Raw genomic sequence first — 16,322 nt, forward strand, 5'->3', positions numbered from 1 at the left:
AAGTTATAGTTTGGAAATCACTGAAATAAACTAAGAAGCTTTTAAAAATAAAGTTTAGTGCTAAGATAATCAATACTTACATTAACAGAATCCACTGCTGCATACATAATAATCGTCCATCCCTTAAAAGTTGCCTTTAAGAATAACATTAATAGAATTTGAATGTTAAGCTCATATTCTAAAATAGCCATAAACATAGTTTTGTCTGTTTAATGTTACCACAATTATTAAGTAATACTAGTAAGTTTTGCTGTATTCAACATGTCCATTTAATGTAAAGATTTTTTTTTAAAAAGGACATATTCCCAAGTAACATTCTAAATCTTAGTCCTAGTTAATTATTTCTAAATTGTTATAGTTGCCTGTGAATTTCGCACATAACCTTTTATTTTTTAAAGGTGAAGGAAAATTTTATGAATAAGACAGGAAACATCTTTTCTCCATTTTTTAAAGGGTTCTCCATGCCTGTGGGAAGTTCCTCTCATCCCTTCATAGTGTGAAGCAGGAAGTTCAAAAACGTTCATTTTTGAAGCAATATTTGAATGGTGCAAGATGGGAGTCCACATGACACCAAAGAGTCAATTATAAATTAATAACTCAAATGCAACAGAACCCATGCTTCTTATTCATGTAGGAACATGTTCTAGGAAAGACCAACACTTTTTTTTTTTTTTTTTGAGACAAGAGTCTCGCTCTGTAGCCCAGGCTGGAGTGCAGTGGCACGATCTCGGCCCACTGCAACCTCCGCCTCCCAGGTTCACGCGATTCTCCTGCCTCAGCCTCCCAAGCAGCTAAGATTACAGGCGCCTGCCACCACACCCAGCTAATTTTTTTGCATTTTTAGTAGAGATGGGGTTTCACTATGTTGGCCAGACTGGTCTCGAACTCCTGACCTCATGATCTGCCCACCTTGGCCTCCCGAAGTGAAGAGACTACAGGCATGAGCCACTGCGCCCGGCCAAGACTGGCACTGTTTTAAAAACCGCACAGTATTTTATCTTCAATTTATAATTAATAGACTATTTAAAGAATAACTTATATCCTTCGTCCAATATCTATTAAAATACCAAGCACTCATGAAAGGGGACACTTACAACTTGAAGCAGAGATAGGTAACCAAGTCCGACATTATCAAAGTTCACTTTCAGGTTTTTCCATCGCACATTTTGACTAACATTCATAAGGGCAAAACATTCGGAACGATTTGGAACTTGACTTGCAGGAAACCGTGACCCATCTGTGGTGTTAATACACTCATAGAACTTGCCAGCAAACAAATTTACTCCCATGATGCTGAATATCAGCCAGAATATAAGACACACAAGTAGCACATTCATGATGGAAGGAATTGCTCCTATGAGTGCATTCACAACGACCTAGTATTCAAAAGAAAGAAAAGCATGATTAGGATTAGTAAGATGTTAAATAGGCAACATGAAAGAAATGCCATGCAGACATAAACAAATTAGAAAAGCCGCCCTTAAATATCTAAGACATCAAACGAACCAGCCGACTCATGTTTATTAAATGCCTACTCTACACTCAGCAGTGTGCCAAGCAAGACAAAATAAGACATGAACTCTGTGATCACCAGGCTTACAAATTACATGATTATCACACAATAAAATTGTTAGCAAAATATAAGACAAAATAACTAAGGTAATATAATAGCTTAAATAAATGTAAAATAAATAAAAATAATAAACCAAAACCTGTTATTGATAAGGTAAACTTGTAAAATCTGTACACTCTGGAAAAAAAAGAAATGTATAAACATAAATGAAAAATATATATTTATATACATTTAAATGTTCATGATCCTATTATTACCAGCATTAAAGATTCCCCCATAGAGAAACTATTGGTGTATATCAGGTAGGTGGAATTATGACTGGCCATCATTTTAATTTAATTTAATTATTTTCTTTTCTTATTCTCTTTTTTTGAGACATTCTCTACAAAAGGATTGAGAATCTTTAAATGGTTTAAATCCTTTAGATTTGGCTGGTTCTACGAAATAAGAGCAATCATTTTAAATTTATTATTATTACTCTAAATACTTTATATGTAAGCCTTTGACTAAATATATATAGTGCTGGCCTCAGTTAAGGCAAAAATTAGGAACAGTTTTTCTTTAATCCTTTCTTTATTTCTGCTTTTCAGCATTTGTACTGCTATTGATCACCAGTTTGTCTTTGCCACTCCAGTTTTCATCCAGGGCAATTGCTGTAGCATTTAACACTCTCCAGATTTTCTTATTTACTTAATCTTTCAAAACCTACCTGTCATCTTACACTTCAGCTTGAGCGCCCATTCAAGTACAAATGTGTTAAAGATTAACCTGTTAGGGAAGGAGCATTGGGATCCTTCTTTTCTGCAATGTATTAAGCAGGTTCTCAAGACGCTTTAAAATAGAGAAATACTAAGGCTCTCTGACTACTAATCAGATCATCTAGGGAGAAGGTTTGCAAACATTTTTATAAATATTTTTAGGCTTTGTGGGTTATATCTCCGTTGCAACTATTCAACTCTGCCATGGTAGTCATGGGTCATACATAAACAAACTGGTATGGCTGTGTTCCAAGAACATTTTTACAAAAACAGGCTGGGGTTTGTTGACCTTTGGTCCAGAGCAATGATTATTTGGAGTTCATGGACCTGTAGAGGTTTCCTGGGGGCATGAAATTATATAACAAACATTATGGTTGTGCTGTCTTTCCGGAAAGACAATTCTAACTTTCATCAGATTCTTACAGTCTATGTGACCTCAAAAAAGATTAGGAGGAATAGGAATAGAGAATGAAGTTCAAAGTAGCCAGCTCTTAATAGAGCCTACCTTTTCATGCTCATTTCCTGCTGCCCTCCCTACTATGTTTATCACGTAGGCACACTGATACATCTAGTCACTGACCAAGCACACCTTGCACAATCTATTCTGTGCCTCCCTACCATGTGGTATCACTGCCTTGAATGCCTATCTGCCTATGATTTGGGGCTTACTCTTCAGTCATGAAATGTCTGAAATGTCACCTCCTTGTGATGTCTTCCCAGACTTCCCCGGATAGCCACTCCCTACTGTATATTCCTGTATCATTATGTGCCCTTGTCTGTCTCTCTTGTAACCATTGACCCTACTCACTCTTTGGGGACCGGGGTCTATGTACCACTGTACTCTGTGTTTTTTATATCACAACACCTGACACATAGTTGGTGTTTAAAATGTTTTTCTAAAAAATGTGAGTAATGATGGAATCATGGGTCTCTGAGAAAGATAGGCACCTATTGGTCTGATGAGAAGCCAGTTGGGAAAGTTAAAGAGCCTAAGGACTCAAACAAGCTGACTACAATATGCCTCAAATGCATTATTTCATTATTTCATTTATCCTTCAAAATAGCCCTGCGGCATGAATAAATGTCTCTTTTTGCATGGTTAACAAATGTAACTAAATAGACATTTGCCTCTCAAAATATACTAAACTATTCTCCTGCATCCAATTCACCTGTAATACAGATAAAGAACAAAGAGCAAACAGAGTTAAATAGTGGGCTGGCTTAATCACTGAAGGAAGTGGTTTTGTAGGGGAAAGTTGTGATAGATTGTAACATTCTATTAATGCTCAAAAAATTAAGTTAATGTCAATGAATTCTAATACCACCTTTCTGCACAAAATGAAACTTGTAATTTTCAACTTGTAGATAGAATATTTTTGAATTGTGCTTATGAACTTTTTTGTATAATCATGATCTTTCTTATATACTTGGAAACCGTTATACACTGGATAATTAAAATAGCAGAGATTGCAGTCATAATTAGGTTTGTAGGGATAACAGTGAAGATTTGGTAGGCTGAAAGATCTCTAATGTTCACTTGAGGCTGGTTAAAATCCAAGTTTCTTATCCCCGTCCTGGAGTTTCTGACTCAGTAGGTCTGGGGTGAGATCCAAGAATTTGCTTTTTTTTTTTTTTTTTTTTTTTTTTGATACAGAGTCTTGCTCTGTTGCCCAGGCTGGAGTGCAGTTGCATGATCTCGGCTCACTGCAACCTCTGTCTCCCGGGTTCAAGCGATTCTTCTGCCTCAGCCTCCCTAGTAGCTGAGACTACAGGTGAGCACCACTATGCCCGGGTAATTTTTTGTATTTTTAGTAGAGATGGGGTTTCACCATATTGGCCAGGCTGGTCTCGAACTCCAGACCTCATGATCCGTCCGTCTTTTTAATAAGTTTGTAGATAATGCTAATAGCTGGTCAGTAAACCACACTTAAAGTATCAGTAAGCTGGACTAATCTCTGTGTTAAATTGCTCAGAGAAGGTAAGGTAGGGTGGCAGTTAAGTAAACAAATAAGTAAAATACAATATAATGAGGATTTTAGGTGTCTGAACAGAGAGAGAATATCCAGTTATGTCTCCTGGTGGACGGACAAGGCAACTTTAAATTGAGCCTTAAAGGACAGATAGGTGTTTGTCTGCTATACAAACGGGTTAGGGTCGGGACGGGGCAGGGGAAGCATTCCAGAACAGAGGCATAAAATAGCAGGTATAAATCTGGAGAAGAAATTTTAGAGGAGTACCAACACATGAGGATATGGGCTAATTACAGAAAATAAAGTTGTTGTCCTCCATGTGTGTTACAAATTTGCTGATTTAATACAATCCTTAAAGCTAGGTTATGGTAGTTGTTATTCATTATAACTTGTTTGTCTCTGCTAATTGAGTATCTTTTCAGGCACTCTGCAGCCTAAGTGCAAATTAAGTAAACTCTCTGAGCTTTAGTTTTCTCAAATATAATTTAGTTATAATTCCACTTACTTTGCAATGTTATTTTAAAGGTGAAATTAAATGTGATGGCTGATGCTGTCTCACCTATCTTTTCTAATGCTCCTTACCCAGGTAGTTCCTTAAACAAATATTATTTGAACACCTGATATAAGTAGGTCCTTGATTACTTATGTATGAGAGATGATGTTAGGACCAATAATTTCCCCTTCCACTTGGACTTCCTAGCACAGGGAAGATTTCCATTTAATATGGAAAAAGTCACTCATTTGGATCATTCTATTGTTTGACAATATTAGATAAAGGCAGGATTACTGTGATTAACTTATTCCCTTGTTAAACAATATGCACTGAAATACTGTGTGTGTATATATATAGAGAGAGTATGCATATATATACTAATATGTACAGTAAATGAAATACTATATATACATATACTATATATGCATATTTTATATATAGTCTTTCATATTCTGTATATATTAACATATAATAGTATATACTAATTAGTATACTTTTTTAGTAATATACTAGTATATACTAATGAGTATTATACTATTTTTAGTAATATACTATTTAATTAATGCTATAATTAGTATTTATATATTAGTATGCATATATACCATTAGTATATATAATATGCATATATACTATTAGTATATGTAATATGCATATATATACTATTAGTGTATATAATATGCATATATATACCATATATATGCATACTATATATAGTATATATGCATACTGTATATAGTATGTAAATGCATACTATATATAGTATACATATGCATATTATATGCATATATACATATATGCATATGTATATATGCATATATGTATATATGTATATGTATGTACACATACATAAACAGCTCATGTATTTATGTAAATAGAAACAACTCATAATTTCTACACACCCATTGTTTTTATATTTTAAACCCCATTAAAAAATAAGAACATTATAAAGTTTAGTATTTTCTTACCCTCATTCCTTCAAATCTAGATAAGGCTCTTAGAGGTCTTAAAGCTCTCAGTGTCCGAAGGGATTTAATGGGGCCAAGATCTGAGTAGCCAAGAGTGTTTGCCACTAAAGTAACCAAAGAAACCTATAAAAATAACATTTTCATTAATTGTGTCAATAAAATGATGAAGCATAAAAGGAAAAAGTCAATTTTGAAACTCACTAAAAGCAACTCAACAGGAACAATAAGATTGTATATACGGAGTTGTGTAGTCAATGCCTAAAAATAGGGTAAGATGGATGTTTCTGTAAGGAAATAGATTTAAAAGAAGGTTAACCAAAATAAGAAGAAATAATGTAAGCAAAGTAGGTTGTTTATTCTATTTGAATAGAAATCATGCATATGCTTTTCGCACTTTTGTAATCAATTGTTTTGTAATTGCTTATCAAATCTAAAAATTTAATTAGAACAATGGTGAACATTTTAATTATAAAACTCAGGTCAAAATGAAGTGTGTGATTCTGAAGCTAAGCCCTAAAAGTGTGGTATTCACTCAATTAAATCTATGTCTTAGTATAAATCTTATTAAAAAACATTTTGAAGACTCATGATTTTGAGTTGGGGCAAATTCTCAACAAGATTGCTTCTGCCCTACAATTTCTAAGGATTAGCACCAAAGATCTACCAAATAGTTTTTCATGGGAGAAAAATCACAATTGTACTGAAGAGAGAATGAGAGTAGCTGATCTCATTGGCTTCACAATCAATATAGATATAATAAGAGCTTCATCATGTTAGATAGATCAGCCACAATTACCATAACCAGTATCCAAAAGAAATTTGAATTCTTATCGTAAATTATCTTAAGAAAGAACATGCATGTCCCTACAAAGGATATGAACTCATCATTTTTTATGGCTGCATAGTATTCCATGGTGTATATGTGCCACATTTTCTTAATCCAGTCTATCATTGTTGGACATTTGGGTTGGTTCCAAGTCTTTGCTATTGTGAATAATGCCGCAATAAACATACGTGTGCATGTGTCTTTATAGCAGCATGATTTATAGTCATTTGGGTATATACCCAGTAATGAGATGGCTGGGTCAAATGGTATTTCTAGTTCTAGATCCCTGAGGAATCGCCACACTGACTTCCACAATGGTTGAACTAGTTTACAGTCCCACCAACAGTGTAAAAGTGTTCCTATTTCTCCACATCCTCTCCAGCACCTGTTGTTTCCTGACTTTTTAATGATTGCCATTCTAACTGGTGTGAGATGATATCTCATAGTGGTTTTGATTTGCATTTCTCTGATGGCCAGTGATGATGAGCATTTTTTCATGTGTTTTTTGGCTGCATAAATGTCTTCTTTTGAGAAGTGCCTGTTCATGTCCTTCGCCCACTTTTTGATGGGGTTGTTTGTTTTTTTCTTGTAAATTTGTTTGAGTTCACTGTAGATTCTGGATATTAGCCCTTTGTCAGATGAGTAGGTTGCAAAAATTTTCTCCCATGTTGTAGGTTGCCTATTCACTCTGATGGTAGTTTCTTTTGCTGTGCAGAAGCTCTTTAGTTTAATTAGATCCCATTTGTCAATTTTGGCTTTTGTTGCCATTGCTTTTGGTGTTTTGGACATGAAGTCCTTGCCCACGCCTATGTCCTGAATGGTAATGCCTAGGTTTTCTCAGTAAACTATCGCAAGAACAAAAAACCAAACACCGCATATTCTCACTCATAGGTGGGAATTGAACAATGAGATCACATGGACACAGGAAGGGGAATATCATACTCTGGGGACTGTGGTGGGGAGGGGGGAGGGGGGAGGGATAGCATTGGGAGATATACCTAATGCTAGATGACGAGTTAGTGGGTGCAGCGCACCAGCATGGCACATGTATACATATGTAACTAACCTGCACAATGTGCACATGTACCCTAAAACTTAAAGTATAATAAAAAAAAAAAAGAAAAAGAAAGTAGAAATGCTTTTTAAAAATTATTTAGACTCGGTCTTGATAGATGGATTGGATCTTGAGATGGCATTACTTGATTTATTAAGCCAGTGCTTTAATAAAGTATTTTGGCAATGAAAAAAAAAAAAAAAGAAAGAACATGAACAGCAATACAATCAATACACATTTTAGTTACAAAGCAATGAACTCCTCCATGACCTTAGATCTGGATCTACAAATACGTTTACTCTCTGAATTAGTTCCATGGAAAATATTCATTTGCCTCACATCCTGTGTAGCAGGAGACGATGTCTAAGAAAAATGTCTGGAATGCAGTTCTTCATTACGAATAAGTTAGTGACTGAGAGATTCAAGTTTTCGAGGGAAGAATAGGAACACATGAGAGCCAACTTTATATATTTATCTATTTCAGGAGTAGAAAAAGTCATTGTTCACAAAAAGTTCATTGCTGTTACCATCAGAGACAGGTAAACTGATTGATGAAGCAGGAAGTGTTTTAAAGTACTCATCCTTATGTAGTATTTCCAGATGTCTCACTAAATGTAACATGGCTTTTTTAAATTCCTAAAGCTATGTATTTAGCAGAATAAATTACTCCTCATGCCACTCTTAAATTTGCCCAGTCATTCACATCCATTATTTTCCACTTAAGAACACTTGAAAATATGTATGCTCCCTCTTTAATCAGAAAAAAATTTTTTTTAAATGTTTTGCTGTGGTTTGAATGTTTGTCCCTTTTGAAACTCATGTTGGAACTTAATTCCCAATGTAACAGTATTAAGAGGCAGAGCCTTTAAAAGGTGATGAGGTCATGAAGGTTCTGCCTTCATGACTGGAATATAGAGTAAGGGCTTAATGGGTTATCATGGGAGTGAGTTAGATATCACAAGAGTGGGTTTATTATAAAACCCAGTTTGGCTCTCAGTGAACACCCCTCGCCATGTGATGCCATGAGCTGCCTTGGGACTCTCTGGTGTGCCCACCAGCAAGGAAGTTCTCACCAGATGTGGACCCTTCACCTTAGACTTCCCAGCTTCCAGAACTTTAAGAAATAAATTTCTTTATTGAATACTTTAACCAGTCTCAGGTATTCAGTTACAGCAATAAAAGGTAGACTAAGACATGTCTGTTATAATTGATACAGCCCCTAAAATACTAATAGGTCTGTTCTCCAAGCCACTGTTAAGTGAGTTTTATCACACGGAATATATGCATATTATTAAGAAGATTATGGTATAGTTTGTAACTGAGAATATATATGCATATATATTCACATCTTTCTATAAACACACACGTATATATACAAATATACGCCTGTACTGATGAACGCTGTTTAATCAAGTAAGTTTCAAATAACCCAGAAGCCTACAGAAATCAGACGAGTCCATTCTCTGAGTAGCAAATAATATAAGTAGTTCTGAAATCTGAATATACAACAGAATCATCTGTAGGGCTTGTTACAACGATTTGCCACATCCAACCCCAGAGTTTCTGATTCAGTAGGTCTTGGGGCTGGGGGCAGAATTTGCATCTCTTATGTGTTCTCACCTACATGTGCCAACGTTTTCAGTTTTGAGACCATCCTTCAAGAACAACTGCTGTAGATAAGTTTCTATACTTTCCAGAAAAAAAAAAAAATCAGCCACTCCCCCAAATCTGCGTCCCAAAATTTGCATCTCTGTCAGCAAGAATATTGTGTGGAGCTTTACTCTCTGTGCTTTGCATTACATTTGTTCGTTTCCAAAATATTAAATAATATTTCAAATTGGAGTTGTTTATCTCCCTGATTTCTGCACATTACATACCCCTGAACAGGAGGTTATACTCATTGAGAATCATCACTTTAAATTTTCAAATATAAAACAATTTCCATTATTAAACAGCCATATCTCTTAATTTAAAATAAGTTCAATTTTACTTGTAAACCTTCATTTCTTACACTGAATGATGAAAATGAGTGTATTTGTGATAATATTTTAAAGATTTTAAAATATCTAAAATATTGTATAATTTTTTAAGAGAGAGACCCCGTCATGTTTACAGTTTAAGAGAAAAGAAAATCTACATTCCTTCTATAATTTCTTCTTATTTGGGGCAGCCTTTCTTCAAAACTACTATATTACAAAATTACCCATTTTATCATTTTTCATTTTTTAGGCAGTAACTAGATAACTTGATATATGAATGATTAATTGAAAAATAGCAAGAAATCATTACTATATCAGAAGTTAGAATTCTCATAGCGGAAACCTAAGATAACACATATAAGGTGTAATATATAGCTATGTTAAAAATTTTTTCACATTACATATTATAGAAAAAAGTTATTGTTCTTAACATTTAATATGTTGTGTGATTAAGAAAGCAAAAATTATTATTATTTTTTTTGAGATGGAGTCTCACCCTGTCACCCAAGCTGGAGTGCAGTGGCGCGATCTCGACTCACTGAAACCTCTGCCTACCGGGTTCAAGCGATTCTTCTGCCTCAGCCTCCTGAGTAGCTGGGATTACAGGCACCTGCCACCATGTCTGGCTAATTTTTTGTATTTTTTAGTAGAGACGGGGTTTCACCGTGTTGGCCAGGCTGGTCTCAAACTCCTGACCTCAGGTGATCCAACTGCCTCGGCCTCTCAAAGTGCTGGGATTACAGGCATGAGCTACCGCGCCTGGCCAGAAGCCAAAAGTTTATGAAGCTTTGAATAACAGTTGAGAAATTGAACTTTTGAGTAAATATGACTAATTTGGTAACATTTTGCAGTCAGATTTTACTATGTATGATCATGCTTACTTGTGATTTTCTAATCCACATAAGATGCTGTATGAATTCAACTTTTCTTAAAAGCTCGATAATGCAAACCCTTGGTTAAATTTTAAAGCACTTATTGGCATATACAAATTTGCGTGTTAACCTCGAATTATGTCAGGCATCATATGGAAAACAAATCTCTAAAAACTATGACTGATTATAGGATGTTTCTTCCCTAAACACAAAGGTTAGGTTTCTGAAAATCTAGAAGAATTAGTAAAAGATAAAGAACATATCATTCTGAGAAAAATAAGACTGGGAGATTGAGGTTATAAAATAATGTAAGAAAGCCATTTTAATTAATACAAAATATGTCATATATATTATTAAATTATATTATTAAAATATAAAATAATTAGAGTACATTCAATGAAATGATAATAATGGGTATTGTACCGTTAGTTTCTATTTGAGAGTCCTTGATCTCACCGACTATTTTAACATTTCTTCTCTCTCAATCAGAAGCCTGTAAAAATATTTCTGCTTTGTTAAAATAATATGTAAACTAAAGAATTATTATGTATTTTCCATCATCCAAGTATTCAACAGTTCTTTGAATTTATTATCTAAAATTATTACATTAATAATAATGCCTACTCCTCTGCCCCACTGCCATTCTGGAGATGAAGGGCAAGCTGCATATTTGAGATAGAGACAATTGTGTCTCATTTTGTTTTTTCCTATAATTGGGTCTGAGATAGATATTTTAAAATTTCATGACTTCTCTCTCCCCAAATACAAAGTTAACTTTGTATTTGTATAATGATTTTTAGAAAAATTTTAGCTCACATATCAGCCAACTTGATGTACCCCTCATCCTCTCTTATCTTCCAATTTTACATTGTGAATAATCATCATTTCCTCTCTTTAATCTGTGTCTCTGCCCTTTTATCATCTCCTACTTCTAAATTTTGTTTTATTCTTAACAAGAATGACATTCAAATCATATTTTTTAAAAAATCACATCTCCTTTGCAGAAAACATAAAAAACTCAATTATAAATGTTATAATGTCACAGAAATAATTTACATTTGTTGAATGATTTCTGTTCTAATATTCCTCACAGATATATTTCCACTGGCTGTGTTAATATTTCTAAAATAATAAACCTATAGCCTGAAAGTATATGAAGCTTAACAAAATTAAAATATGATAATATGCAATACTGGTGAAGGTTTTTTCACAACACACAGTAAGAATAAATCCTCTTTTAAAATGTACTCAAAAGTACCTACATCAACAATTAGGAAATCCAGCCAACACCAGGCATTGGTGAAATATGTTTTATAACCATATGCTATCCATTTTAGAAGCATTTCCAGAATGAAGATGTAAGTGAAGATCTTGTCTGCATACTCCAGGATAATCTTAATGGTCTTTTTCCTTTCAATATAAATATCTTCAAAAGCCTGTGGAAATAATATTCAAGTTTCAATCATGCACAACTTAAGCTTTATGATTCATTAAAAAAAACAGGAAAAATACAATTCTAATGCTAAGACCGCTGAAACATAATATTGACATGGGCCAGCTGACATTTTTTCTGGTTTACAGTTATCATATAACAGTTAGTTCTAGCCTTCTCACCAGTGTTGCTGCTGGTCTTCAGAGGTCAAGAGAAAGTGCAAAAGAATGAAGTTACTTATAATCCACAAAAAGACTCATGATCTCTGACACCTGATCATTTCCACCTCCATCTGATTCCTCCTCTTTCTCCATTAAAATTGGATAAGTCCTAGCAATTTAAGACATGATCCCATGGCCAGCCACTGTTATAAACTTTTCACATCCTACACTCCCCTTTCTCCCCACCAGTAGGATGTGGAGCCTGTCTTTCAGCTCTCAAATGCTTGTGCATCCCAGTGCCTAGCACCATGTTAATAACAGCAGCAGGAAAGGAAAGATTTGCTAAATGAATGACTGCAGTAGCTTAATAGGCCTATAGAACACAGAGGATGCTTTTTCCTTTGACTATTCATCCATATATTACCCTTCAAAGCTTCAGCTTTAAAAATCACTGTTCTATTCTCTCCATTAATGCGGTGCTTCCTATGCTTTCCAAGAAATTTTAATAAGTGACACACAACAATATTATGTGACAACATTAGGTGAGCTCTATCTAATGTAGGGCTTACACTTTACTGTTACTAATTTTGGTTATCACTCATTTACTCCTATTTTGTGTATGCTCTTCTGTCTGAGGAGCCACAACACAGTGAAAGGACAGGGTGACCTTGACTTTAGACTTCAGCCACATGTCCCTTGACAAAGAATTTGAATGGACTGAAAAATTGGGCTTATTGTTGCAGTGAGCCAAGATCATGCCACTGCACTCCAGCCTGGGCGACAGAGCAAGACTCTGTTAGGAAAAAAAAAAAAAAAAAAAGGCTCATTGAGACACTGAAAATGATTGCTGATCTCAACAGGTCTAAAGAGTTAGGACTTTCTCTTTCAGATCGAAACACTATTAACCCTGTTGGATAAAATGAAAGTCAAAGACCTGTATCCTTCGTGGTTAATATTATATTTATTACCTGTCTACAGTCATGAACTTGTGCCATTCAGATTCTTCTTATTCTACGTTCTGCTATCAATACTCTAAAATTATCCTTAGCAGTTTTGGGAAACTGTTGGTATCAATATTGAAGAAAAGAGACAAGTTGGGGCAGAAAGACTGAATGGACCTACTAAGATGCAAAAAGAAGGTCCCAGCAGTTGGCAGAGGTTCTGAAATTCAATGGAATTGAAGTGCAGAGGGAGGCTTCTAGCCCTCAGGATTTTCCTCCTCTCCACTCCACCCCCAAATTCTGGAGGAATCAGGCAAGCCATCTAAACCAAAACTATGGCAATGACTCAGTCCTTGAAATACAAAGACAAGGAAGGGGCTTAGTCACAAGGAAAACGAAGCCTGTTTCTAGAACTGGTGTACAGGGTCAGAGCAGAGCCGCAGGAAGTCTTGATGATGAGAACCTCTCTCTGACTGGTCCCAGAACAGGAATTAGAATTCAGCCCACAGGGGTTCTAGCTTCCAGAACCAATTTTGTGGATGTAGGAGCAAGGAGGCAAGAATGACCTTATGTGAGCTCTATCTGATTTAGGACTTACGCTTTACTGTTACTAAATTCAGTTACCACTCATTTATTTCTGCTTTGTGTATACTCTTCTTTCTGAGGAGCCACAACACAGTGAAAAGATATGGTGACTTTGACTTTAGATGTCAATTCAGTGATAGCTCTGTCATTTACTAGCTTTGGGACATTAAGCAACTTTTAAAACTGTACCCAGCTTCATCATTGGTAACATAAGCAAAATACCATAATCTCACAGGGTTGTTTGAAAATTAAATGAGAAAATCTAAAAGAAGATTCTGAAACACAATAAGTATAAGCTAAATGAGAGCTATTACTTCTTTTTAACTTTTATTTTAGGTTTGAGGGTACATGTGAAGGTTTGTTACATAGGTAAACACGTGTCATGGGGGTTTGCTATACTTTTAAAAAATCTAGTTTAATTGGCAACCTCTCTAAGTACAAACACCAGCTTCTTGAAATATCTTTCCCTTTTCTTCCTCATATGATTTATTTAAAATACAGTTTTGAGAGTGCCCTCCCCAAATGTCTTCCTCTGTTTTAGACATTTTGAACAAGGAATTACTCCAAACTTTAATTTTTTTGTAATCTCCTCTCTGAAATTCTCAGTCACATATGTGAGTCAGCATGGGATAAACTTCCTTAGTTACTAGGAATACATTGTATGGTAGACACTATCAAGATTTCTACTTGGATGACTCCAGGTAAGGAAAATAGAGCTTTTCTGATCACATTTTCTGTTTCTGAGAGTTGAGACTTGATAGGAAAGGAAAGCCACAGTGGGTCCCTGCAGGTTGTTGGGGAGTGTGCCAAGAATGCCAGGCTCTGCCGGCTCCTTACCTAGGACATTCCTCAGAGTTGTGTTTGCAGTGAGCAACCTTGAGACATGAGGTAGGGTCTCTGGGACAAAGAGCAGGGTTGCTTATGTTGCTTGGTATAAAAGGATGCATTCCCTAAGCTCAGTGTTCCTCAGCTGTGACATCAATCCACTATATGTGTACACACTCATTCAGGCTCATATAATGCCCCCATGAGACCTGGGTAAAGGGGGAACCAACAGAAACATGTTGAAACTCATGCTACTTTCCACGCATAAGTAACAAAGTCCTTTATCTCTGACCCAAGCACCTCATATCTTCTGCCAGCATCCATGAAACAGTATCAGGTCAACCTATAAGTACAGTAAAATCAAAGTCCAAACTCATGAAGACTGTCTATGAGGCAAGTTACAAAGTTCTTGAGTATTCTATTTTTAGTATAATGAAACTTCCAGTGGTATATCTAGCTAGATCTGGGCTCCTAATGGCTTCTAATGGCTCATCTCTGTCAGCGTCAGCAGGAAAAATGACAATTAAGAAAAAGGTTCAGGAAGCTTGTAATTCTACTAGATCTCTTTCAACTCTCATGGAAGCTGCTTGTATGTGTACAAGAATGAGAAACTTGTCCTACTTTTATCCTAAAACTACCATCTGTTTTCCCTTTTTATAACACACAAGATGCTTCACAAGCTGACCTTGCTTTCTCATAGTATCTCTGGCCACCTGTACTTGTTCTTCTTCCCACCACACTTGCAGTTCAGCAGTTTTTAATTTCCTGAATATCTGATGCTGTTTTATGCCTCCTTACGATTGTATACTTGTTCCCCTCAGCCTGCCTTGCCTAACTAGAAAATTCCTATTCGTCTTTTTAGACCCTGAAAAGCACCATTTACGTTTCTGAAATTGCAAGCAGACAGTTGTTCTCCTTGCTACAGAACTTTGTCACATTTACACTTCGCTTACAAACACATCCAAGCTCTACAGTTACTCATTTGTATTCTTCTCTTCTCCATTGCTCTTAGCTCCTTAAGAATAAACAGTACCTGGATCTCATTTATCTTTGCATTGTGAAAGTTGATCATACAAATTGTGTAGTTCTTGTCCTACTCAACTAACAGTCAACTAAGAGTCAAGAAGGCAGGGGGAAAAGCTCTCAGGGTACAAAACATTACTCCAAGAATTGTAATTCTCTGCAAGACTGACTGTTGAAGCTGCTTGTTGTAACTTGAAATTAGTTTTATCTATAGCTTCTGAGGAAACCTGTTACACTCTAGGACTAATTGTGCCAACGACTGTTGCTCACCAGTTGGAGCTTACCAGTTCCCCAGATCCTTACTAGGGCCAATGAACTTTCTCAAAGAGCAATATATAACATTTTCCCATTTTAATAAAACCTCTAACCTTCTCTCTTTGTTCTACAGGGAAAGTGCTTTCAGTTTATGCCACAGACTCTCTCCCTGTTTTGCAAACTGATATTGCCAGTAAAATTCTCTTTTCTATTATAGCCATCCGGGTGGTCCTTTGGACAACAGCATTCAGGGCAGCAAGGATAATGCCTGGCATGTAGGAGTGCTCAGTAACTATTTATGAGCTCAAGTAAAATTTTGTCATTGGCACTAATCATAGGGATTAATTCTAGGTAAAACAACTTGCCATGATATTTTTATCTTTTAGCTCATTTTAAAGAATATTGACTTAATCAATATATTGACTTAGGTGTCAGATCATTTACCAGGGCACCACTGCTGAGCAGGATCATGAGGACAATGAAGCTTTCAAACCAACTGTGTTCAACAATCTTGTAGCAGGTTTTCCTGATGTTCCACCAGATTTTTCCTTTCCCTGACTCTATGTTAACTTGGCAGCATGAGAACCTCCGTACACAACCTGACAAGAAA

At 35.6% G+C, this 16,322-nt stretch overlaps 1 protein-coding gene and 1 long non-coding RNA gene across 9 annotated transcripts in view; one reads left to right on the forward strand and one right to left on the reverse strand.

Annotated features, from left to right (window-relative positions):
- Positions 1–16,322, forward strand: part of LOC104005249 (uncharacterized) — a 145,440-nt gene that overhangs the window by 78,159 nt on the left and 50,959 nt on the right. The window lies entirely within an intron of this gene.
- Positions 1–16,322, reverse strand: part of SCN9A (sodium voltage-gated channel alpha subunit 9) — a 179,526-nt gene that overhangs the window by 32,188 nt on the left and 131,016 nt on the right. For all 6 annotated transcript variants that reach the window (XM_016949463.4, XM_016949458.4, XM_054679925.2 and 3 more), the window contains 5 exons: positions 16,157–16,311; positions 11,753–11,926; positions 5,760–5,882; positions 1,095–1,376; positions 81–134 (listed from right to left, as the gene is read on the reverse strand). In XM_016949463.4, the coding sequence (XP_016804952.3) occupies positions 81–134; positions 1,095–1,376; positions 5,760–5,882; positions 11,753–11,926; positions 16,157–16,311 (788 nt within the window). The remainder of the gene's footprint in view (positions 1–80; positions 135–1,094; positions 1,377–5,759; positions 5,883–11,752; positions 11,927–16,156; positions 16,312–16,322) is intronic.

The sequence above is a fragment of the Pan troglodytes genome, chromosome 13 (assembly GCF_028858775.2).
Source record: "Pan troglodytes isolate AG18354 chromosome 13, NHGRI_mPanTro3-v2.0_pri, whole genome shotgun sequence".
Taxonomy (NCBI): Eukaryota; Metazoa; Chordata; class Mammalia; order Primates; family Hominidae; genus Pan; species Pan troglodytes.